This window comes from Leptosomus discolor, chromosome 2 (assembly GCF_034619465.1).
Source record: "Leptosomus discolor isolate bLepDis1 chromosome 2, bLepDis1.hap2, whole genome shotgun sequence".
In the NCBI taxonomy this organism is placed as follows: Eukaryota; Metazoa; Chordata; class Aves; order Leptosomiformes; family Leptosomidae; genus Leptosomus; species Leptosomus discolor.
Window position 1 is genome coordinate 69,811,353 of NC_141392.1, and position 27,255 is coordinate 69,838,607.

A 27,255-nucleotide genomic window follows, 5' to 3' on the forward strand; every position below is an offset into this window, starting at 1 on the left:
GGTAACATGGTACAAATAGCAACATAGCTGTAGTGGCTCAGGTACAGCTGTCAAGAATTTATTTAGCTGTATGGGCTTACAGCAGCCTAGGGTGAAGCCAATGCTGTGGGCAGTTTTATTAACACCAGTAGATATCAAACCTACATCTCAGTTAGGATGGATATAACGCCGCCTGACTGCTGCAATTAAATCGAATTTTAAGTTGTGCAAATATGTAACTCATGAGACATTGTCTTGCTCTTACATAGGCATTTACACTCAGTGTTGAAGGACTAAATCCAGCGCAGGGTTAGGCGCCGCAGTGAGCAGAGTGTGCATGTCTGGTGCTGGTTGACCTGAGCAAACAGCGGCAAGCCTCTTCCCCCTTCACAGGTAGTTGAGGTGATTTGTAGTGAGTGCAGGTGCCTCCACAGTTCATTCATTTCTGGGATTTCCTTAGATTATTATTTTGGACCTAGAAGCATGTGCCTCTCTCCAGATCCAGCCTTTTCTTTTTTTTTTTTTTTTTTTCCTCTGCAGTGTTGCCTCAAGAAGAATTAAGTCATAGTCATCTAAGGTTACTTTACTTCTGAATAAAAGCATCTACACAGAGATTTAATGCTCCCTGACTAATGCACTCTAACTTCATTGTATTAGTTCATTTATCTTAACTTTCCCATGTGTTGCTCTGTAGACAAGCACTTAGTCAGTTAGCTGGAGCAAGCAATCTCTGCTTCATGCTTACTGCACTCATCACCTAGCTTTATACTAAGCATCAGACTTAAGACTTACTCAGCTGGAAACTATTTGTACTTCCCTTAGGTATGGAATTAGTGCCTCCTTATTACATCTCTTCTTTTTGCACTGGATTTTTTTGGAGTAGGGAATGTCTGTGTCTCAGACACTTTAATGAAGAAAAACTGAATTGCATCCTCCCTCACTATGTCTTCCACTTGGTGCAAATCAGATATACTATTAGATGATTGGAATTTGGAAAAATGTCTGACATATATGTTATGCTTCCTGTCTTAATTTATGTGAATTAGATAACAATATTCTTAATGATTAAGTTTGGAATGCATCATTAATTACCTTAAAATTTTCCATTATAAACTCCTTTTTTAAACTATTTATAAATTTACCACACTCCAGTCACTGAGGATGAAATTTTTCATGCTCATCTTTTTGCCTCAGGCTGAATTTTCATTCAAAGTCATATAAAAATGTTTCAGCAATTTCCAAAATCTAGGTTAGTGAAAATTAGGTTGGGGTGTTATATTTTTTCCAATGCTAATAACAGTTCATCTGAGTTTATGCTTTTTGGGTATTTGCAAGGAAGTCCAAGAAAATTTCTTTAAGTTGTGGGTAAATTTTAGCTTACAAAATTGACATAAACCTGGTTTTATTCTTCTTATTTTTTCTGGATGAATCTAGCATCCTAATAAAAAAAGAGGTGATCTTTTAATTACAAAGTGGGTCATAAAGCAAATAAAATGGTTGAATTAAAGTTGAATGAGCAGTTTTAGTTCCAGCATTTTTCAGCTGAAGTGCTTGACATAGCAGCCTTAAAAACATTTGTATGTAGTTTCTCTTTTTTTTATATGCAAAAAAAAAATCTTATTTAATGTGATTTGTTTCACAGAAACACGGTAGTATGTGCAGCCTGGCTTATTTCTAAAACTTAATGCTTGCACCAAAGTGCTGCGGGCTTGAAAAAAAGGCAAGTATTAAGGCCTTTACAAAGAAATAGATATCCAAGTGACAAAATCTGGAAAACATCTGCAGATAGTGAACTATTTTCTATGACAGAGCTGTTAGGACTACATATAAAGCTAAACATGAAAGCATTTCAGGGGGAAGAAACAGAGTTAATATGCAAAAGAGGAATCCTATTTAAATTTGTCAGATCAAAAGCCTCAGTGGACTTTTGCGGCCCTGCTGCCCTGTGCTTGAAGAGCCAATAATGGACAATCATCACAGACCTGAAACATGAACCCTTTGTTTTTTGGCAAGACCTTCACTTCCCCGATAAGGTTCTACCCAAAAGCCATAGCTCTGACAGTGTCTCTAAGAGGAAATGGTAAACATTACAACCTGAGATTAGCAAACTCTGAGGCTGTGAGGTTATCAACACGCAGGATAGAGCTCTTGAACTAGCTGGAGTCCGCCTTCAGCCTATCATTGGGAAGAGAAAAATAGATTTTGCTTATGCCAGCCTGATCTCTGCTTGTCCACATTCCAGGCTCCCTGCCTAGATAAATCAAGTTACTTTTATTTCTCAAGAAGAAGCCAACTGATCGCTTCTCCAGTTTTAGCTTGGAGTACACACAAATATTAATATTCCTTGCATTTTAGCCCTTTATACCATTCTGATGATGTGAAGGAACCTTAAATTAGATTCTTCTCTCCACTTTAAGGCCTGCTGACACTCAATTCAGTCGGTGTCATTCAAGGCTCATTTTGGTCTTTTTCCAAAGCATGAAATAGGAAAATGCCATGGAGAGACTAGAATAAATTAAAACAAACAAACAAACAAACAAACAAACCACAACAATCTCCCTTACACAAGTAAGATACTCTGTGGCTAAAAACAAGCTTTCTGATTGCCAGTCTGTTCTGCATAGTTCAGGCGTAGAGGCTACATGGGCTTTTGTCCGATGTACAGAAGTTCATGTTTCACTGCCATTGACCATCACAGAGCTATTGCTGGCAAAGCTGTTCTATTGCCCCGTCCAAAACTGACAACACACTGTCTCAAAGTGTTTTGCAAAGAGCTAGCACCTGCTAATACAAATGTGAGATGTGAAAGCACGCTACTTTCCGCAAAAATATACAGTCTTAAATTCTATATGGTATAGGTAGAGAGGAGAGTAGTTTTCCTTGCCATGTTACTAGATGTCCTAAAGCGATTGAATGAGTCACAGTCTGTAATTCATTCAATAATATGTTGCTGGTGCTGCTGTGTTCTTCACAGCCTGTTTTTTTCAGTGTAAATTTGCTGTCCACATTTCTTAAAGGCTTTGAAAAATCTCCCTTCAATCTCTTTCCACTGTACTGCTAATTATTATCAACAATAATTTACCTGTTATGACTGGAAATGTATACCGATAATGCAAACAGACATTATGAAATTACTGAATGTTTGGAATGATTTTTCTTAAAGACATGGACATATTTTTTTAATGAGGAAATATCTAACCAACAGAAAAATGCTGCACTCTGTGAAATGACATTTGCTGCGAATCTGGTGAAATGAATGTATGCAAAAACATTACCGTGCTTGTGTATAAAGCTCACAGTTGTTTTCTAATCAGAGTTGTATTTTCTGTGGTTTACTTGTTGACAGAAATTTGGGTATTACAAAGAAAGTATTTTTCCCTTAAATAGCAAATCACTAGTCTTTTAGTAATAGAGGGTAACAAGGAAGGTTTTTGTCTATCTAAAGCATTAGGATGCGTAATGTCCAAAAACATGGTCTGAAAGTTGGGTGAGCAATAGAGTCCGTAAGGATTCATGTTTGCCTGCTCCTAACGGGACGTGTAGTTGGTTGTGTTTTGAACAGCTGTTCTTCCTGAAGTTATGCTCTGATTAAAAGAGATGTCTTGTTGTTAATCCATCCCATGGCTGAAGTAACAGCTAAAAATAATTTAAAAAAGAGCACAGAAAGCAATATGGTAGCTATTTTTTGTTAAGAATAGAAATCAATGTTGTCAAGGACAGAAAATAATTTCCTCTGTCAGAAACCTTAGAGTCAGGTTGCTTGTGTAATGGGAGGACCAAAAGAGATCCAACAGATTAGATTAAAATTGCTGAATAATCACTTATTTAGCAAAAATATAGTCTAACATCTGAAGGCTTATTCAAGGAAAATATTTCTCTTGGACCTGGAATTACATATTGAAATTAAAAAGGCCTATAGATCATCTAGTATTTGTGACTCAGAGCTAAAATCTATTATTTGAATTTACAAATATTTTTCTTCGATCACTTTTGTGAAACAATAAGTCTACATAATACCTCCAGATTAAAGATTTATTATGGGTTTTCTTTTATTATTTCTAGTAATTCACAGAGACAAACCTGAAAAGCAAGAAAAAATTGAAAGGAAGGAACCCCTAAAGGGTACGTATTCAGCATTTGATGTTCTTTGTCTTTTTACCAGTGGTTCAAAACAGTCTAATCTATTGACTTTTAGACCCTTCCTGTAAATCTCAACTATGTTTAAGAATGGAGGAGGTAGTGTGAAAGCCAGCTGGAAGGAGAATGAGGATTTTAAAAGCACTTTGAACTCATCACTCTGCAGAAAGGCTAAAATTATATTTGGAGATTAATGAATAAGTTTTTGCTGTATTATTAACTTATGTAAAAGATGCCCGGAGCATAATTAGGTACCTTTTTTATGCTTCTTAAACAAATCCAAGCATAATATTTGTCTTTGGGAATACTTCTGAGCAAAATATAATGAGTAAATTGTAACATACAGGGTCTAGTCTGTGGAGGCATTGTACCTCAAAGGTGTACCTTAGAAAAAAAAATTTCCCCAGACCCAATTAAAGGACTTTGGGGAGAGGGTGTTAGAGAGGATTCATTAATTTGCTGTTGGTGTATGCCAACAACAAATTACAGATCTGCCTGTTGCAGGAGTCAGAATTAGGATACTGCTTCCTGTCCACCCACGACTCATGAGTAAGTTCTGGGCTCCAAGAGACACCATCTAGTTTGCCTTTTGTGAGGGATTTTTGGCAAAATGGAATTTTGTTGGAACATACCTCATCAAAACACTTTAAGATTTCTGAGAACATGTTCTTTACATAATAATGCAATTAATGAAGTCTCAGGCTGGAGGAAGAAACCTATGCTGGAAGAGCAAATAGGCCAATGGTATTTTGAGGTAGTAAATCACCTCAAAAAGGGAAGACCCAATATCCAGCCATGACTGATTTATTTCAGACCAAGAACATGAGTCTCACAACCCAAGTGAACATGCAGCTTTCTGAAATATGTGCTTAACTAGGCCTTTTTGATAGTCTCTGATTGGAATTTTTCCATTTTACACAAATAGTTTGTAATACATTGAGTTAGCAAGACTGACTCTAGAGGTTAAAGGCAGACACATAAGTTCAGATTTCTATTAGAATGCATATTTATTACTAGAAAAATTGAATGGTGTTATCAGGAGGATTTTTTCCTGAGATTTGGAAAAATGATAGAGCAAAGACTATAATGTCCCATATTAAAACATGAATGTGTCATTAAGACTCTCCTGTTATTTTGTGGAAATCTTGTGAAACTCTTCAACTTTATTTGATAGGAGAACAGTATTTAGTATTTTTAAAAGTTTCTTAGAACAGGAAAAAATTATCCCAGCCAATCTCAGCCAACCAAGAATAATAAATATTATTATACTGCCTTATCTTGTCATAAGTCCTGCTAATATTCTGTCTACCTAACTGTATTTTGTCTTAAAGTGAATGTGTTACTTAGTGTTGTTTAGTGAACTGTTGCTGGAATTGCTACTAAAACACTACTGTGTATGGAGAGTCACTGTATTCACAGTGCTAAGAAATACTGTTTTCAGACTATACATTATATTTTAAAACTATGACTATGGATATGTGTCTTTCCAAGGCCCATTTTATTGTAGTGTGACTGGGAGACTCCAAAGTTTCACTGCATTCCTGTATTTTAACTGCTTTTTTCTACCTCAAATACCTTCTCTTTTCAAGATTTAGATAACGGATAGGGTAAATAACATCCTATTCTAATTTCTAATCAACTTCTGTGATGAATTTTAGGTAAGTTTTCTAAATGACACAGAGAATAATTAGAAGTGTCTCAGTCATTTAGAAGTGACCTAGTCAGCTATGTGCAGAACTCGCTCATTCTCATATATTTCACCACTATATTGTTAAAAAAATCTGAGAATGGAAGTCATGGTACTGTAAAAGAACTTCTTTATTTTCTCATGTTTGACAAAGGAAGTTTTACTAAACTGGCATGAAATCTCCACAGGAGTTAGAGTTAAAGCTAACATGCAGTTTCACAGTTGATTTTTCTGAAGTGCTCTAAAATTCACATGCTTATTTCCCATTGTCTGGAAAATTAATGTGTAAAATCCTAAGAAAACTGAGTGAAAAATGTTATGTGAATGAGTGGATAGCATATTACAGTTTCCACTGCCATAATGTTAGTTTTTACTTTGCACATACTGGACATCTAATTATGGCTATGAGATCATCATTGCCAGGGACTGATCTCAGCTAGTCTCTGTATCCATTACTAGCTATCCATATCCATTACTGGTTATCCATTTCAACCCAACTGGGAAGTGACAGATGTGTCATTTGTGCGTATGATGCTTTTATGCTCCAGGATTGATTACAGGGTTTTTTGAGCCTCTGCCTGACAGAGTATGGGGCAGCCCAGGTGATGCCCTCTTTCTAGTGCAGGCAGCAGCATTTACAGTAAGCTCTGCCTTAGTCCTTGACAGTTTTCTGAAAATCTCTCTTCAGGAATGGACAGACAATTGCAAGCGATGATGATACTGTAGTAAACAGCTGAGGCACGTTACCATGGCTTGGATGGTAAGCAGTGACTTCTTAGCCAGAGTTGTCCGCTGACACTCACGTGGTATGATGTACGCTGTGCAGATATGCACGGGATAGCTCAGGAGGATCACAGTTTGCCATTTTGTTTCCTAAGGCTTACCTTGGTAGAATTATTTTCATTCTTAAGTTTTTTCACAGTTTTTTTTTTAATATATATGGACACATTTCTTCTTTCCTAGTGACACATAAAGACAAACTGGAAAGACAAGAAAAACCTGAAAGGAAGGAAAGGCACGCAGGTAATGATTTAATGACAGAACTTATTTTACATTTTGAGGTACCCCCGAAATAATTTCTACTCAGTTTCCATTTATGTATCCGCTTGACTGGAAAAGGTGTTCTAGAACTTTATGAACAAAAATCACGATATCACATAAAGGTTTGCAGTCATACAGAATGCATAGCATTTTGTATTCCTTCTGCATGTTTATTGTTGGTTTTTTTTTTTCCTGAGGAAGGGAGATAATATATTTTATACTCTGGATTAATATAATCTCCCAGTAATCTCTGAGTATTTCCAACACTCACAGTAAGTATGGTTGCTAAGAGAATGTGGTCATCCAGGAAAAAACACCTGACAACCTGTAAACAAAGGTAATGAGGCAGGCCATGTGAAAAAAAAAAAAAAAAAAACAACACTGAGTAGGGTTGTTGCATAGACATTGAGTAGGGCAAGACTAATTCTTTAAGTAGTTACTTGCAATAAATAGGTATCTAGCAGTGATTTATCTTCCACAATTCTTACTTTTGAAACACCAGCACAAGTCTGGAAAGTACACAGCATCCATTTTTGTTCTTGATATAAACTCATATGCCAGAATCAAATTAGCAACTGAGCGTTTTCACACACCTGATCCCTGTAGGGTATCTCAGGGGATATGAACACATACAAATATCAGGTCTGCACACCCATGGACAAGTTACCGTACAATCATCAATCGCAAAAAATTAGCAAATTGGAGCCCACATAGAAGAATATTCCAGACTACCCACCACTCAGTGATTATTGCACAATTCAAGTGTATTCTGAAACCTGAGCCAGAAATCTAGTGACTACAGTGTACTTTATTTCAATTTGTAAAGTGGAAATTAAAAGCAAACAAAAAGCCCCAAAGAGCATTAGTTATAATGCCATTGCAATTAGATTTGTAATTAATTATAGTGTTTAATCATTCATAGCTGGAAAAACTGTTGTTGTGTGGTGGAGTTCAGAAAATCCTTCAGAAACGAACCAAAGTAATAAACAAGAAAGCTCAAAAATAACAATAAACCAAAAATAAACTGATAAATGGCAGTATAAACAAAACAAACAAAATGAACCAGTAAGCAACATAAATAAGCAAGACTATTCTTAACTAACTTCTTTCACGGGATTACAGTTGTACCAGAAATGCAGTTCCTCCCCCAGCTGAGGGGATGGCAGACGAATTTTTGAAAGTTCGAATCACATGTTTTGGCATCAACAGGAGACAGCAGCAGTTGAATCAGTCTTTCTGGTTCTTTGCATGGATAGCCGTGGTACCTAGTTGTGTTTCTTAATGTTTTCTCCTTTTTTCTCACTTAAAATGCAACATTTCTCTTTTCAAATAACTGTTAATGTTATTTATTTCTAGCTATTCACAAAGAGAAACCTGAAAAGACAGAAAAACATGAAAAGAAAGCACCTTCTAAAGGTAATGCGGATTATTATTAGATGTTGTACAAATTTAGATTTTCAATGCTTATATACTTTGAGAGAATGTGGAGATTTAAGATATAAAGCTCTTCTAGTTGATGCTGTACATTTTTTGTGTGCTCTCACTTTTGCTTGAGCAGATTTTGATCAGCCCCTGAGTGAACTCTTAATCAGCATATGTTTCTTGCTCAGTTCTCTTGTTTTCATGCACAGAGGTAATTATGAATCATTCTTGTGCAGCTAAAGAAATAAGCCTATGACTATTATATTTGCATTCCTTGGTGTCTTTTCCTCCACAATGGGATTCAGTAATTTGCCTGCAAAGGAGGCTTTCTCTTGTGTATCTGTTTTCAATCTGGTGCAGACCTAATGCGTAGCGTTTACTGTCTCTCAGCCTGGGTCTTCCATCACATCCAAAATAGATTTTAATTTTCTTGCCTTTATTTTTTTGCAATAATATTTTCATTTCAGTATATGATTTGTACTGTCCTCCACGGCAAAAGTGGCTTTGGTTAAGATTTACATATCTGCTAATTATCATATATATTCTGAAGTAATACCGTGTATGAGAAGTTATTTTCAGTATTCTTTTGACTGATAATTCCATCCATAGCCATGATTTGGGCAGGGGGATTTAAAAATCCAATCAGCTTGCCTTGTTATGCCATTTTTAAAGACTAACATTTTTTATTTCTTGGCATTTGAATGTTTTTACTCTGAGCTTTTCTTTTTTCTTTCTTTTTTTTTTTTTTTTTTTTTACATGCATGGCTTTTCAAAAGCCAGATTATTTCTATAATGAAGTTAGATTTCAGTCTTTGCCTCTTCTGACTTTTATTCAGTCAACTCTTGAAAACAGTATTATGCACCGTATCTTAATATCAGTTTGTTATGACATTCAGATTAATCTCGTGATGATGTGACACATGAATTAATTAGGTTTAATTTGAGTCTGTTCAAACAATATAAATTCAAATGTACATATCAGTCTTTATTTGACTCGACCATACTGTAAGGAGTAATGTAAAACAGAAAGTAGGAGCAAAGAAAGAGAAAAAGTGGAATGAAGACTTAAAGCCTTAAAATACTTTCAAAGGTAGCCGTTGTCCAGACTCTCTTTTAAAGGCATATTTGGTCATTTTTTCCATTTTCAGTGTATAATTTGGAAGTGTAGGATTTTTTAATAAAGTGAAATCACACTGAAGTAATCCAGAAAAAATAAATGACCACGGTGTCTGTGTAGATTTGAAAAGTAAATAACTTCCAAGAATCACTGAGATTTTCCTAATGAGAAGCCAGCCTGTTTACCCATTTATCTTCTGCTAGCTAACCAAATAGTCACTTAGAGCTTTAATGTGTTTAATAGCAGCCATGATTCCAGTCACTGGCTGGGAAATTTTATGAAGAATTTGGCCACTTTGTAGCTAGGGAGATTTGCTGCTGTGGTGTGACGTGTCGATGTGCTACCCTTTCTCAAATAGTTTCCATGCCATGTGAGTCCCTATGGAGGGACTCAGTGTGCCAGGGCACTTGTTGCCCTCAGCACTTCCAAAGTCACATTTTTGCTGGCAGTGTGGTGCTGAGCTATCCATTGCCAGGCTCACCTCCTTTTTTTTCTGGGATCTGCTCTGAACTGGATTAGTTACCAGCAGTGCTAAAGGGCGATTTCAGCTACTTGCAGTTCCTAGGAAATGAGGAAGCCCAGGTCCAGGCCATCTTCAGGGAAGAGGCGTGCTGAAAATCAGGTGGCTACTTCCCCCACAGTCAGCAGTCGGCTCAATAAAATGGCTTGGGGTACTTCTTCAGCCCCTGTTAAAGGCTCCAGAAAGCCTCAGTAATATGAATGCTATTTAAACACATCATCTAAGAAACAGCCATCTCAAAAAAAGAAAACCAAGTCTAAATATCAATCATGGCTCATAGAGACAGCAATTCCAGACTGGAATTCAGTTAGAGAGGATGTTGATATTACATAGTTATCACTTGAAAGAAGTGTAATTAACTCTCAAGGCTTTTTTTTTCTGGCAATGTGTCTGGATGGCTACCAAGAAAGGAAAGATAGAAGTCTCTGCATAAAATTTTGACAGCCTTTCTGGGACACAGCCATGTGAGTTTACACAGTGTATCCTGTGCAGACATGAACTCGCTGGAGCTGGGCTCTGAAGTAAGCACCAGGCTTGTGGCTGTATTTGTATGATAGTGAGCGCACGCTAAGTACCTTTCTGTAAGGCAAATGTAGCCACATGGCTTCCTGTTGGCTGGAGCACGAGAAGCTCAAGCCTGTGTCTGCTCAGAGCTAGAGCTGAGCAAGATTGTGTCATCTGGAACATTCCTTACAAAGCTTCAGAACTGTGTGACTGACTTGTCTCCTGGTTAGGTGAGTCTCAACAGATATTTTGAAGCTTTTTATCCCAGTGTGTGAACCTGAGAAAAAGAAGCAAGAATTTTACAAACTGAAAAATCATGAAGAAATGTGAAACTTCCAGGGATGTTGTTGTGTTTTAGCAATATTTTCTCATTCTTTGTGAGTTTTTTTCCCTAATATACAATTTTACTCATTTCTAGTAATTGAAAAAGGTAAACCTGAAAGACATGAAAAAGCTGAAAAGAAACTTCCTCCCAAAGGTATTTATACTACATTTTTAACAAGAATTTACATTAAAATTCATAAACTTTATTTTATTGCAACAGAGACTACAATGTGTACGAAAAATCAGCTACATGACACTATAATGAAAGTAAAATATAATTCAAATTAAAATGTTCCTGGAACGTTCAGGAGTTAGCGTTATGCATGATCCCTTTTAAAATCTGTTGAAATTTCAAAGATGGCAATTAAAGGTATGAACCACTGTTTCCCTGAAAAAGGAGTAGGCCTATCTGTAAGTGATATAACATGTACATTTCATTATAACTGCTTAAGGAAATTGTTTCTTCACTAGCCAACAATATTTGGTCATGCCATGGCCTTTGGAAGTAGGAATGCCCTTATATATATGTCTTCATTTTGGTCTCACCAACCTCTGTGTAGCTTCAGCTGCTGATATTTGCATTTTGGTAATTCTTCTTTGAAACTTTCTTACTCTGCTGCAGAGTGCATCATGAATCGTCCTGTCTCAGACTAGTCTTTCAGCCTGGGAAACTGGCATAAAGAGAGACTCGAGAACTCAAGACTTCTTGGGCAGACTCAGTGTATAAAAGCAACCCTTACAAATAGCCACAATTTAACCAACTTCTTTTACAGTTTACAACAGAGTTTAGCTCATATCTTTGAAGTCTTAAGTTACTCAGATTTAGCCTGGAAGTATCTTCCATATTTGTTTTCTTAATGACCAAATTTATTTCCCTTGTTTATGCCATAAAAGATATCATATTGTCATTAGAAACATTTAATATTATTTGTTGTAGCCTACTATATTTGATATTAGTCAAATACTTGTTACATGACTGAAGACAAAACATGCTTGCATCTCATACTTCTAAGTCTGTGGTTTTGGGGGATTATAGATTTCATGAGATCTGAGCAAGCTGTTAATAATTAAGAAATAATCATTAATAATAGCACAAGATAAAATAAATGGTACTGAGTATTATTTTGAGGGGAAAGAATGACACTGAAAGTTTTTCTTTATTACCTGCAGAGGAGAAGAAATTAAAGAGTACTAAAGTGGAAGCAAAAGTTAAAAAGGAAGTGAAGGATGGAAAAAGAGAAGCAAAGACGGCTGAGAAGGTCAAGCAGACAGAGACTAAAACAACAGAAGTTGGCCTAATAAAGGCCAAACCAAAAGTTAAGGAGGAGAAAGCTCTTCAGACTGTAACTAAATCGGAAAAGAAAGGTAAACAAAACCAGGAGGAAACAGATGAAGATCTTAAAAAGGTGGTAGGGAAGAAGCAGAGAGAATGGAGCTAAATCTGGCAAGGACCAAAGTCCACCCATGAAACAAAAAAGTGCAGTACAAATATATTCCCAATGAATCTCACATTGCTCAGAGGAGACTATCAAGAATTAAATAAGTTTAATCTATATAACCAGAACGTTCTAGCTCTTTGTCATGGCTAAAGATCCATTTTGATTTAAATCCTTTTTTACCAAGGACCAATTTCTCTTCATACAGGCCTGAGTCTTCATGGATTTGCTCAGTAGCATCTTATGTAGTATATTGCTAGTGGAGTTATTTTGGAAAATACAGACTGCCCAATGATTTGTTGTGAATTTTATTCTGTTTCTACATCTGCATATATCCTTCATAACAATACAGAAAGCAGAAGCAGAGGAAAGGGAATGTAATAATTTGTCTTACATCAGATTATATGAGGCATTGTTATGTTATCAGGTATTGTATGACATAGTGATATACCTGCCTGATGTAATTTGATGTGATCATCTTCCAAATTTCTCCTAAAAAGGAATGAAATGCAATTACCCTGGTGAAAGGAAGAAATTATGTGGTAAAACAAAAAATCAACATGTATCAACACCGAATGGGGGTGTTAACTATATAGTTAATGCTCTTCGTCAGAGCCAGCCTGGGTTCTCCCACTTCCCAGTTGCACTGACTGGTTTCCTGATTTCCCTGTGGCTCTTCCATGGCATTAGATGCAATCTTGTATGAATGAAGGCAGCAGGACCTGGCTCTCTGTACGAACCGCCACACTGAAGGCACATGATTATTCTGACATTAATAGAGGCAGCTCAGCGCTGCGTGGCACACCTATCTGATCCTTTCAGCTGATAACCACAGATGAATCGTTATGCCTGAGCATCAAAGCAGCCATCCCTGCCTGAATAGCTGAATCTGTCCAGGTAGATTCTCTCAGAATTTCGTAACAATCAGCTCTGGACCCCTTAGGAGTTGCCTAAATTATACATTTCTAGAAATCTGAGATATTTTGAGACATAATCCCTTTCTGACATAGATGGTGTGCTGAACTAGTATTTTTTTAACATTTATTTGTATTCTAGTTAATTTGGGATTTTACTTGAAACACTGGAACCTTTGAAGCATAAAATCAAAGCAACATCTTTCCTGCTGATTGCTGTGACCAAGGGGGAAGTTCAGCAAATTGTTGAGCTCCTCTTGGGAGGTGAAAAACTCTTTCAGGTTTTGTTTGCTCTGACAAAGTTTCGGTGGACAGTGGGATCCATTCCATACTGTTCAGGATAAGGATGTCAAAAAGCAACAGTGTGCCGATGAGGCACTTTACTCCCTGACAGCAAAATATTTTGAGTAAGTAGGGGCCAAAGATTACAGAGAGCAATAGAGAGTGGTAGTGATTTTTGTTTGTTGGATTGGTTTTTGTAGGATTTTTCCCCCCTTTAGTTGATAAATATTAGCAAAATGATCCATCTTAAGATCAAATATTAACAGTTCACTTTGTAAGTCTTCTTTAGAGTGCTACCGCAGTGACTACGCACTGAACCTTGGCAGATGAAAGTGGGAATGAGCAGCTGGAGTGGAGGAAAGAAGGACCCTCTTCAGCTGCCCTTATCATTGGAGATAGGGCTACACAGGTTCAGTGAAAGTTGCCTTTTCTACTTTCATCCTTCTTTTTTTCACCATAAGCCGCTGCTGCCCAGCTGGATCCTCTTAGAAAATTCAGTTCTATATTTCAGTCCCACTGTGACCCAAGGTGAACCTAATTTTGAAGTCAATGCAGTTTTGCCAAGATTTCCTGATCCTGCAGTCCTTACTTTTCCTTGATCAAGGGAGTAGTTCTGCCAGATTTTCTGCAACAATGTAAAAAATATAACAGTAATCACAGAAGAGTTATGATTTTCCTGATGTTGCATCATTCTTTACTCAAATTAAAATTAAAAAAAAAATAGGTCACATGAGGTCTAATTACAGAAGTATCTATGACTGTTTTTACAAGTAAAAATCTAGTCCCAAACTTTAGTGTGATTTATTAGTACTCAGGTGAATATTTATGTCACTATTACAGAGATAGAAGGTGAAAACTACAGTGTGAAATTCTTATTTTAACAGGCGAGTTTAAATGAAAATGAATTTTTAGCCATGAAGAGACACATGGAAAATCATATTAATTTATAATTCCTTAGGTTTCAATCTTTGCTGTTTGGCAAAATTCCCATGAACTTACATTGATGTTACAATGCATCTTATTGTTTCATATCCAGTAGAAACGCTATTTTTGTTATTCAGAGTTTAACACTCTGCTTTTTTTTTTTTTTTCCAATAAATCCTAATTTTCAGGGGTTGAGTTACTAAAGAAATCTTATGAGGAGATTAATACAAAATTTTTCTTCTCAGGTACAATCAAGATTAAGGCTTTTTTAAAAAAAGTTTATTCAAATTACATTTCCACAAAAAAAACCCACCTCCAAACAACAACAAAAAAAAACCCTCCGTAAACACCCACAGTCTATTTTAATCCTCGTCTGTATTACTATGTTTAAAGAATGGATTATTTTAATATCAGTGAAATGGTGTGAGCTGCCAGGCCCCCAGACTACGTCTATGTCATAACCTAAATAGAACTAGCATAGGCTTGGGCTCTGTCCTGTGATTGCCTGTACAGCTTATGCCTCCTAACAAAGTTTTGTCTCATGCTGTCTAGCAGTCTTTAGTACAACGACCCAAAACGGGCCGGGGGCTCTTCCTAATGGGCAGCATGGATGAAGGCAGCTCGTTTTGACAAAAGAGGGGTAAGGAAAACTCAGGTTTGTAGACAAGAGCTGTGCCCTGACATTTGCTTTCTGGGCTAAAGAATTGGCGTTGGTCCATTTTATAAATACTCACTGAGGCCCTATTTGCAAGTGTGTAGAAGTGAGTGCACTCTGCTGACTTCAGTGTCTTTAGACGGTCTACTGAGAGTATAGATTTTTACCTACTTGTTTTCCCACACATATGCTTCTACTTTTTTTCAGAAAATTAGTGCATAGACTTAGGGCAGGTATTGCAGCCAAATTCTTCAGTTTCTTTAAGGATGGAATCCAAAGCTGGAGCCAGACAGAATGATAAATTTGAATTCCTAAGTATGAAGTAGAAACTGTTATGAATAGTCATTAAAGTTTTTAAAAGCAGTGTTTAGGGCCACAGCCCTGTGTACGTCCTGAAAGTTTTCCTCCAGATTCTGCAATACTGACTAGCATTACCCTCACCATCTCAGTAACAGGAAATAGCTGCATGGGCTCCTATTCACTAGTAGAAACAACTGGATATTTGCTGAGCTTGTCAAACCCTTCATAATTTCTACAACCACATAGGAAATCATGACTTGAAAGCTGCGGTTCTCCACCCAAGGACTTCTATGGCAGTCAACATAACAGAGCAGCAATCACATAAATGCCTCAGCATCAACTAATACTGATGCTCCAGTGAACTGTGTAAGAAAGCAAACAATACAATGAATGTTATATACTTGGGAACATCATTTTGTATTTAAATACAACAGTTATGCCATTGTAAAAAATTTTAAGTATTCCAAAGTCTGCATGATTTTGTTTTGAAGTTGGCAAAGAGAAAGTAAGTGGCATTGTAAGTCAGTAAGAGGGAGATGCAACTGGAGGTGGAGAGAGATGTAACTTCTGTAGCCTAGGAAGTATGCTAGAATAGTCTAGGACAGACAGATGAATATGCATCTGTTGTGAACTAATTTAGCTAACCAGAGTTGGCATTTAGGCATCAACATTAACTTTCAAAGCTAGAGTCCCTTAGAGTCCATTGAGCAATCCACCTTTTTGTGGCCAGCTGGAGAACTCAACAATATTGCAATTCTTTTGCACTCGGTTACAACTGGTAATTTTTCTTTACCATTCTTAATGATAGAAATTTTTACCAAGGTCTGCAGTTCCACTTACGTATAGAAGAAATCAATAGGCAATCAACATGTTTGAATTCAGGGGTTTGTTTAGATTTGGAAAAATTAATTTCTGCATAGCATAAGCATAGTTTTAATATATATATATCTCCAGATTTAATAGATACATATATTTATATTCATAAAGATTAGTGTTTGGAAAACAATTTCATAGTTAAATGATAATATTCTGTGGAAAATCTCATTGCTACAGGAGTGTAAATACACAGAGTTCTTTTTATATTTCCATTCACTAAATGTACATATTGATTATACTGTTAAAACAGTATTAACAAAATACTGAGATATAAAACTTTATTGAATTTTTCTATCACCTGTCTGCAACTATTTGAAATGGATCGTCAAGGATAAGAAGAGACTTTGGGACCTGGGGCCAGGCAGCGGCTTGCACAGTCTTTGTACGTGGGGTCAGGACGTGCACTAAAACTGAGTCTGCACGCTGCTGACCTGGGGCACGCCCTGCACCCTGCTGGCCCAGAAGTGTGGTAGCTCTGGGGCACCAGTAGCTCTGAAGCTCTTGGCTGGGAGACTTGAATTAGATCTGAACAATAAATTGTTGGTTTCTGAACATGTGAATTACTTGAAGGCCAGGAAAAAAACCCAAACATATAAGATTACCCCTGAAATGTGTCTTTGCACTGCCAAGCTTTATCTTCACTGTTAAATAGAAACAACATTTTAAATATACTTTCTTCATTACTCTTTTTTTCCCTTTTTGCTCTGTTAGATCAATATGCATTCTGTCGCTATGTGATTGACATGTTTGCGCAAGGGGATTTTTATCCAGGTACTTTCCTACATCATTGAACTCTATTCTAATATTCTTGTTTCCCTGAGAGTTTCTGCTCCTTTATGTATTAAAAGATTGTTTTGTATTGTTGAAAGGTCTCGCAAGTGCAACAAGGAGTGTGCAAATAGTTTTAATAAAGCATAAGAGCTAATGGCTGTATAATTAAAGCTTTTAATTTTCTGTTTACAATGCATGAATTAAAAATAAGGTTATGTTAAACATAGAGTCAATGGAAGGCTATAGAAATTGCTAAAATTTTCATGCTTTTTTTTGGCTGAGATGCAAAAGGAAGGAGCTTACTGTTAATAGCTTACTGTTTTTTTTTTCTCCACAAATAGTAGGCCTTAACCCTAGAACGCTTCAAAAATAGAATGGGCATTGTTGTTCTTAGTATATAAAATATCTTAGCTGACCCATCACTTCTGTGTTTTATCTTCTCTCTTTCCACATCTCCATGTTCATCTGTTCTAACACACTTAATTCTTAGCTAGAAAAAGAAGCTAGAGCTACTGATGATGACTGAGCATTGTCTCATAATATTAAGTCAATCTACCCAGACCTCATTTAATGGACAGTCTTCCTTCTGAAATCCAGTGCAAGATGATATACTATCGAAAGAACCTAATCCTAGGAACAATAAGCAATAATATTTATGGAAAGACTCAAAGATAGAGTATTTAAGGACACACTAAGCCTTACAAACTTTGCTTAGTCAGTTATTTACTCAAGAAGCTGAGAAACGGAGACTCTCAAAGTGGGGAGAGGGAGGACACAGTTTTTTGTGGAGGGGAAAAATGAACAATGTTGGGATTTTGTAGGGAGAGTATTTGCATGGGCTGTACTCAGAGTAACATGGAGAGATAGGGGGTTCCATTAAAAGAGAACAAAGAATATTACCTCTAAGGCTTTTAAAGACAGCCAGTTGTAAACAGAGGGACTGATCTAGTCTCAGAGTGTGAGAAAGGTTAGCAAAACCTTCAAGAGACCTTCAGTTACACTTTATTTTAAAATCCCCCCCTGCCCCATACCAGATGTGATTCACCCAGTTGATGGCTTTACACAGCTGTACCATTAATAAATCACAACACAGAGACTTGCATGGAAATCTTCAAGATCTCTCTTATAGTTCTCCTGACATTTGGAAGCAGCTTTGCCACATCAGAGCCTTTTTTTCCAGATGGCTCCCTAGGCTGTTTGACATTCTTCTAAGGCAGACGAGACATGGTGTGGGAAGGGAGTTTTGGAGAAGATTGCTTTTAAGTTTTGACTTTTCCAGCTACAAGGAAACTGGGAAGACCATGAAGGGGAGTAGAGAGATAGAGAGGGAAGTCTGTAGTGACTTGAATTTCGGAAGATAAAAGGCTGTCTGCTCTTGCCTTCCAATGTTTGCCTTGTGTCATTTCAGTGTGCTGTGACAGAGCTTTTCTAAGAAACCACAGGTTAAACAGCTGAAAACTGTTCAGTGTTCAATGGGTGGGCAGCTGGCCTTACAGGTGAACAGCCAGGGTGACAGCTTGAGGCCCCAGAAAGTGGAAATACATCAAAGCAGCTTAAATCATCTGATTTGTAGGTGAAAAGGAAGAGGACAGCCTCTCAATTTTGAGTCTCCAAAAGTCCGCCTGTGACTCCCCCTGTAAAACAACAGCTTTCTGACCTGATAAGTCATTTGTCAACATCTGAAGTTAAATGCTGTGAATGGTTGCTGTGATGGAGCCTGATATATTTTTGTGGGAGGTAACATAAAGCATTGCCTTCCAAATAAGCTTTAGTCAATCCACAAGCTGTGGAAAGCAATGCTGAAACATCCAGACCGTGTCTCTGAGAAGCAAGGTAAAGGCCAGGTATGACCAGCTCTGTGCCCTATATAGAAATCGTTAAGGAAAGTGCCACCAAACACCACTCAGTTAATGTTTGTTACTGTCTTTCTCAGGCAACATGCTCATTTCACACTGACCTTTGTGAACTGAAATATTACTGTAATTCATTTTCTTGAATAGATAAATGTGAGGAAAACACAAGCACACTAAGTCCCTTTAATAACCCTAATATCCAATTAGCTTTAAAATCTATTACATTTTATTCTTTTATCATTTTATATATTATATGGTGAATTACATTGTCCAAACAAACAGATCTGAGTGCAATTCATCTAAGGAATTTAGTTACAGTTGCCCTGACACCTCAATATGTTGAAACCAGGAATCGTTTCTGTCAAACGCGATGTTGCCATTTGTGAAGGAGCAAAACCACATTTTTCTCATACAAAATTCCTTCACATAGGTGTATTGGATTTTGTAGGATTGTTTATCCCAATATGAATTTCAGTCTTCTTGAGTTTATAAGGGCAATGTCCCACTCATCAGACTCCTTAGGCACAATATATGGATTTATAATATCAACAGTAAAAATATCATTCAGTATTTATTCTTTGATGGCACTTCTGCAATATTTGTATTATTGAAAAATTATTATTCATTACTAGCAACATTACGTTATTTTAGGTTTATATAAATTTTATGCGAGAATTTATGGCAAAATAGACTATTTAAGATGATATTTTATAGTGCTCAAATAATCAAAAATAAAACTCAGATCCTTGGGTTTCTTTAGATAAACTTTTCAAAATGTGTCATAGAATCACAGAATGGTTTGGGTTGGAAGGGACCTTAAAGACCACCTAGTTCCAACCTCCCTGCCATGGGCAGGGACACCTTCCACTAGACCAGGTTGCTCCAAGCCCCATCCAACCTGTCCTTGAGCACTGCCAGGGAGGGGGCAGCCACAGCTTCTCTGGGCAACCTGTTCCAGTGTCTCACTACCTTCACAGTAAAGAATTTCTTCCTAATATCTAATCTAAATCTACCCTTTTGCAGTTTAAAACCCTTACCCCTCATCCTATCACTACCCTCCCTGATCAAGAGTCCCTCCCCACCTTTCCTGTAGGCCCCCTTTAAGCACTGGAAGGCCGTTGTAAGGTCTCCCCGGAGCCTTCTCTTCTCCAGGCTGAACAACCCCAACTCGCTCAGCCTGTCCTCATAAGAGAGGTGCTCCAGCCCCATGATCATCTTCGTGGCCCTTCTCTGGACACACTTGAGAGGGTCCATATCTTTCTTTGACCCTGATACTGACTAGTTTCATGCAGATCCTCCTGTAAATTGTAATATTTCTATCAGTATCAATCAACTTCTGAGACTTCCATTTTACTTCTTATAAAAGATCAGTATCTGAGGTTCTCACGCCTTTCTGATAGATATCAGTAGAATTTCAGCCATAAACTGAGATAAGTTTTGCTAAGCAAGAAGTGTATCTCATAAATATCATGTCTGCAACAGTGACCTAATCTGGATTCTGCTGAGATATTTATAGATAGCCTTCTTGAGCTCTACTATATACAGCATAAAAAATTGCTTTCTGATTTTATCTGATGAAGTATGGAGCTTGAGAATATTTTTTACTTTCTCATGCATGTGATAACTTAGAGGGACTGCTGAACCGCCTTTCCTCCGAAGGATAGTTTTTCTGATCTTATTTTTCCCTTGACTACAGTTTCTCAGCCAAGTACAGACAGTACTGTCTCAGCATTACCAAATTGCTTTGTCCAAATTACTTTGTACTCCTTTTGGCTGTCTGTAAATCAAGAATTAATATACATTTCCTCCAGGGTTAATTTTACAGGTTTTACTGTTAAAACTTTAGAACCTAAAGGGGAAAGCTGTTTTTTTAAGAGATGCTGTGACACATTGATTCTGACAGGCACCTCTATTCTTCTGGCACCAGTACTTCTGAGGTCCAAGATGGTCTTTCTGATACAGAAGGCTACTGACTTTCTTTTCTCTGGTTTCATGGATAGAGTTTATTCCATGTATTTGACAATTTATTTGCAATTCTTGAATTTTGTTCTGAGTAATATTTCCAGTGTTCTTACTCATATTTTTATATTTTATTTATAGGATTATTTTAGTAGAAAACTTTAACTTGATTTTCATAAATATGTTTTTGCCCTGAATCAGTTTGAAATACTTGCCCTTGTGAATGGATTTCAGGGACATTAGTTGGTTGTTCTTTTAGCATGTAGGACAAGCTTCTTTAAGTTAACTAGATCTACTCTATTTTATTCTCCCTGTATCATACTCCTGTTTTACCCCTTCTCCCCTGCTTTCCCTGCAATGTTTGCCAGCTTGCTTTACATCAAGGAGTTGTTCCAATGAAGCGCCTTTTTTTAGTTTGCAGCTACCTAAAGCAGATTCTTGCATGTCTGTCTTTTTGCATGCCCACCTCAGCATGTAGTTGTGCATGCTGCATCCTGCTGAATTATGAGTGATAAGCATCTCTTGGGTATTTGGTCGCAACGTGGCACCCTTTTTTCCCACAAGCATGCTGTATATTTTGTATATTTTTGTATACTGTCAGATTTTGTTTTCATTTTAGTCACTTGGAAGTTTATGTGCCTAGTTTTACTGTGTTCTAGTTTGGTTAAAGAACTTGCATTTCACAGTACACTGGACTCACTACTGGATGATCTTTACAGTTACCTAACTGACACATTTACAGCTGCCTAATTCACACCAAAGACAACGGGAGCACAGATGTGACACTTTCGTCAATTTAGCCTATCTAAAATCTTTGAGCTGAAGCACCCAATTATGCTATGGAGCTTATACCACTACATGACTGTTTCCAATAATAGCTAGACTGCAAAGGAACCTGGCCACACCATTCCCTTTCATCAAGTTACCCTCATATATTTATTGTGTATTTCCGTGCCAGGGTCTAAAAGCCAAAGACATAGACGATTTTGCTAATCTTATACTGTTGAAAAAATATTTGTCTTGGAGAAATTCATCAGAATTTCTGGCACGTTTACATGGCAGGAGTGTATCCTATAGGATACACTGTCATCTCACCTTTCATTAAAAAATCATCGAAGCCTCACCCTTTGCATATATGCTCATGAAAAAAGAAAAAAAAAAAAAGGCAAATGCTGGTGCGAGTCCATAAAGAAACTTACAGTCTGTTTGGTCCCAGAAAGAAGTGGCACACTGAATGTCTTTCATGTCTATAATGTTCTTCAAAGGCTTGTCTGTTATTATCCATTGTCAAGAAGTATTCAGTCAAAGAGCAGGGATTATTGTTATTACACAATGTGGTAAGAGAATTCCAAGACATTGTCATTATGATACTTGCCATTTAATATCAAAAACATTTATGGAGATACTGGTGTAAAAGTATATCAATATTGCAAGACCATGGAGTATATTACTGCAGAAAACCTGAAAGCATTAATAGTGCCTGATTTTTAAAATAAAAATGCCTGTATTTGCTGTGGGTGGGCTGTAGCACTGGAGTTAAATACTTGCCCTCTGCTGTTCAGATAGCAAAACGCTTTAGGCTCTTGAACTATTTTTAAGTGTCACTCCTACTTGATTAAATACTAGGATGTGTTGTGGATACATCAATGACAGGGTGTAGCTTTTCACCTTGTTACGTTACATTTACATGCGGACAACTTTTATACTCTTGTGATTTCTCTGGGGATATATTTGATGCAGTGTAGTAAAAAAAAATCAGTCATAATAAATAAGAAAGTAACATGTTATTTGCTCCTTGTTTGGAGAAATTCAGTATCAAAAAATGTGGAGCGAGTTATAGGCTTTCACGTTTGAGAGGAACATTAAAGAATATTATTTTTTCTATGCAGAGATACTCTCTGATGGTACCTACCCAATAGTCCTCTCCCCTACAGTAGAAAACTAGCAAATCAGATTATTTTTTTTTGTTGTTGAAATGCTAAAGGGAGAGTCTGTGAGCTCTGAAACTTTTCCAGTTTTACTTTTTAAACAGGAAATGTACCTAAGAACTAACATGTCTTGTCCTTCTGAGGGCAGTACTGTACCCCAAAATTTACAGAGACTAATCTGGATTCATCTTCAGAGTTGACAATCCATCAGTTTATTAAAAAGTTGTTCAAATGGTAAAACAATTGTCAACACATTTGTTTCTGCTGATGACATAAACGGAGATGATTGAACAACAGAAGCATTTATTCCTTTAGTAACCTCCTGGGACAGTTCTGAATACATTTCAGTCTGAAAGGAAAGAAGTAGTGAAGATTCATTTTAAATATATGTATGAGAAACTGAAAATTAAGACTTAATTATTGAAAAAATTCTAACTAATTTATTAATGTGTAAAACTAGCAATAGTTTCAGCTGTCATTTGGAGTCTAAATATTGCTTCTTTACATTTCTATTCAGCATGTAAAACTATGAGAAGACATCCACTGACGTCGTTTTAACAAGTTTCTTGTCTGTGCCTCCCCTCTCATCCCAAAAGCTGTGTCTTATTTGGTCAAACTCTGAAATGACATTGATCTCTTAATGGGGACGTTATCAGCACACAATCCTGACACCATCCCACAGAGGCAAAACAACAATCCATTATTCCCTGTTTATATCATCCCACCATGAATCAGAGCCAGATGCTGGCACACAAAGCTGCATCTGTCAACACTCTTGTGGCACTTTATTGTAACTTTGCCAAAAAAATTGCAAACGACTTTCACTCTCTCAGAAGCAGCTACCCAGGGAATGTGTGGTATTCTACTTCTGCAGAGAGGAATGGATCTCCTTCTTTGATAGTTCACTACCAGCCACTCTGAGGACTCAGACTTATGTGATACAAAAGAAAGCCAAAAGCTTTGCTAGTGTAAATGAGTCTAAATCCTTGATTTTAATGGAAATAAACCAATCGAATCTGTGAAGGCAGAGTCTGGACTAACAGAAATATTCTCACACTTGAATTATATTTTATTACTACTATTTCATATTATAACGATTTCATATTCAGTAATCAAGTTTCCAAATCAAAGGTCTTTTCAAAAGATTTATTAACAATGTCTGAAAAAAACTAGTTGTGTTGTGGAGGATCATCAAATGACTCAACTTTAGTTTGAAAAGTAAGCTATTTAGAAAGTAAAGGCAAAAGTTAAATGCCAAAAAAAAAAAAAAAAGAGTTAATAATAAAAAAAAGAATTTCATATTAAAAAGGTAAAAATAAGTTTAAGCATTTAACCATTGTAAAATGCTTATTATGTTTAATGACGTAATCATTGATTTCAAGTTAAAATTATTGCAACAAATACTGATGATATTTCAAGTAGGTTAAAAAATGGAAGCATTATAGAGCTACACAACCCTTCTTCACTACTCGATATCGTTGTCAGAAGTGAATTCAATACAAAAAATATTTGCAGAAAATTGTTTAAACCAAAAGTAGTTTTATCCATATTTTTGAGGCATAGTTGGCAAGGAAACAGCTTAGAAACATAAAAACCATAAGTTCCAAATGTCAGCCTATAAGAGCATATGTTTCTTTCTTAGAGCTTGGATGGCTTCAAGTATGGGGAAAAAACACAATTCCCAAAAGAAAGAGCCTCCTTTTCAAGCCTAGATTTATTAGCTTTTAAAAATCGGTATATTGCAGAAGAACCCACACAATGATTATGTATACTGCAGATTTCACTGACAGTATTTTTATTTGGAACTCACATAGAATTAGTTATTTAAAGGGATGGGAAACAACTGTCAATAGATCTGGGATCATATTATGAGCAATGTTGGTAGAAAAGACTAGCACTGAAGTCAGCTACGTATAGCTCTTCCAAACTTCAGCTGTTAGGGTTCAAAACTTGCTATGACAGATTGTTCTTCCAGTAAAGATGATTAATTTAGGCAAAATCTTTCAGCCATTTCCAACACTTAGAAAGATATTTCATGTTGACCACTTAAAATTTGTCACTTTCAGTCCTTCCTTTTCAAATGTTCTCTGTCTTCATAACCTAGCTAAAAGTGGTACTCACTAAAAGGCTTGACTTATTTATTTGATAGGTTGGAACATCTGCTCAGCAAGATCCTGTTAGCAAATAGTATAATCAAAAAGAATTTAGGATTATCTACATGGATCCACATACATGTACCACTTGGTATTGTCCTTTTCTAGTGTCGGAGATCAAGCTTGACCTGTAGAAAGATTTTGGTGTTGTCACACTGAGCACTACAGAACCTAGATTTTAAAAGCTTATTAACATAATAGTCTCCAAAGACCTTAACCAATTGCTTCATTTCCTTACACAATGGCTGGGAAACCATAAATGCCATCATGGATCTGCTTAAGCTAAACAAACCAGCCAACTACATCTTAAATGACAGCCATTTCAGGAAACCAGGAATCTTACATGGGTTGCAAGTGAATGTCTGTCTTTGATGAGACATGACAACCCACAATCTTGTTCTTCAGTTAGTTGAATAAGCTCAGGTTATATATCTCTAAAATACACATATTTCTAAAATTATAAGTGAGATAATGAATCTATTACCTTTAGAATACACTCCTGAAATTCTCTTAAGGAACTTAACCATCACACAATTAGTCTCTCTTCACTTTAATAGAAAGGAAAGTAGCTGAAATCTATATTAATGTGCCTTTAAACACCTCCTGATGCTGAATATCCTGAAACATCATGAAGAAAGAAAAATATATATTGAAGGGCTTCCAGTTTTCTTCTGAACTTCACATTAACAAGGTAAAACCTGTATCTCCATTGTGAGAGTGAAAGAAGTTACTCTCCTGATCAAAATATAGAGTATTTGTTGTTTCTGCTGGAAGATGATACTCAGTTTTAACAACAGAAATGGTACCTGGTCACCATACTGGACAGATAAGAAAAGCATAGACAGAATCTACAAATGCTTTGACAAGGTACATTCCATCATGAAGCATTTTCAGTTTAGCAATAATTCCTCACCTCTTCTGCTGTGGGAACACACAATGCAGAGGACAGAAGAATGTTCAGCTGTGGCCTAAGCATCATGTTCTCTCCTTGCCTTGCTCATGTCTACTTCCTTCCGCACCTAGTCCGCAGCCACTGTGACAGTTAGCTGTGGCAGGTCCATTCCTTTTGCTGTTCTCTATTCAGGAGCTTCTTTCTTTTACCATCCACTTTCTTTCTGCATGTATCTGCTTTGTCAAAAAAGACATGCAACTTACTGACATATACTTGGAATGAGTCAAAAGTCAGTTATTTTTTCTTCATCAGGAAATGCTGTTCTTCCCTCTGGTACTTCACTTTCCTTCCTCTTGTTTCACTTTGTCCTTCAATACACTCAGTATTATCTGACAGAGTAAACAGCACATAGAGTTCAAAAAGCGTTTGATGCCCACACATTAAACACAAACAATGATTTTATCTTTTTTTTCAGTTAAGCTTGACAATAAAATCCTTTCTCTCAATGTGATATTCATTCATATAATTTTGGGGGGCTTAGGGAGCACTGTGCTACTAGGCAGCAGTTACATTGTGAAAAATCATGCACAGCTTTTGATTTTAGTCCTGGAGTATTTCGGTAGCATGTAGTATCATTTTTATGTACAACTGCAAAATGAGATGTTTGCAATTCATTGCATCTCACTTATATACCCAAAAGTTAATTGCCAAATTTTAACCTTTAGCTGTCTTTATAGCCAATGGTATGAAATGGAGGCCTCCAGAGGACAATTTCGTCCTAAAAAAGATGCCTAAGATAGAAAAGATGAATCACCTTTGAAGATACCAATTTCTCTCCATTGACTATAAATTGAACCCTCGGGTGACATCTAGATTTAAATGTCTGAAAGTTAACTTTTAAATGTCTGGTTGAGAAAGAGCCTACATACATTCAAGAAGCATGCTAAAAATGTTCAAGCAAGGATTTCGCCCAAATGAAGACTTGAAATGGCAAGAATTCTTTAAGATTTCAAATGGTATCATCAGGAGCAGCTGTTGACTCAGTCAAGAAACCAGCAGTGCCACTCTGTAAAGTATGAATAGCAATAATAGCATTGCTATAGAATTTTGGGAATGAGGCAAGGGGAAAAGGAAGAAATGTAGATGGAAAATTATCTTGAATAAACGTGGAGGACATTCCCTGCCCAAATGTGCTTAACAAAAGAAACCTAAATAATTTTAGCATCAGAACAAGGCCCCAGTCTTTACAGCTTCCACTTTCATAGAATTTAAACTTTGGAATTTTTAGTGGCTGTATGCTTACAACAATCAATTTTCTTTCTTTTTTTTTAGAAAAAATTTGTTCTATTCATTTATATGTGGAATAGAAAGGCATGTTAAGTTGGTTTCCCAAAAATCATAATGGAGATCTTGAGCACAAGGGTTGGCACTCATGACAGTGAATCCCAGGACTCTGTCCTAAAAACAACTTCTTTATAGTAAGAAGGATCTTTCCCAGGAAAAGGAAAGGGACAGAAAAATCAGAAGCTACCAAAAAGTGATTGGTTTAAAGTAACCATTGTCTCCAGTACTACAGGTTTT

The 27,255-nt window shown here is 36.7% G+C and overlaps 1 protein-coding gene across 1 annotated transcript in view; it reads left to right on the top strand.

Moving 5' to 3' along the window:
- The window catches only part of TRDN (triadin), a 200,220-nt gene that overhangs the window by 34,263 nt on the left and 138,702 nt on the right, over window positions 1-27,255 (top strand). The window contains exons 7-12 of the mRNA XM_086461253.1: window positions 4,042-4,101; window positions 6,767-6,826; window positions 8,201-8,260; window positions 10,826-10,885; window positions 11,902-12,096; window positions 16,830-16,889. Coding sequence (XP_086317379.1) covers window positions 4,042-4,101; window positions 6,767-6,826; window positions 8,201-8,260; window positions 10,826-10,885; window positions 11,902-12,096; window positions 16,830-16,889 — 495 coding nt within the window. The remainder of the gene's footprint in view (window positions 1-4,041; window positions 4,102-6,766; window positions 6,827-8,200; window positions 8,261-10,825; window positions 10,886-11,901; window positions 12,097-16,829; window positions 16,890-27,255) is intronic.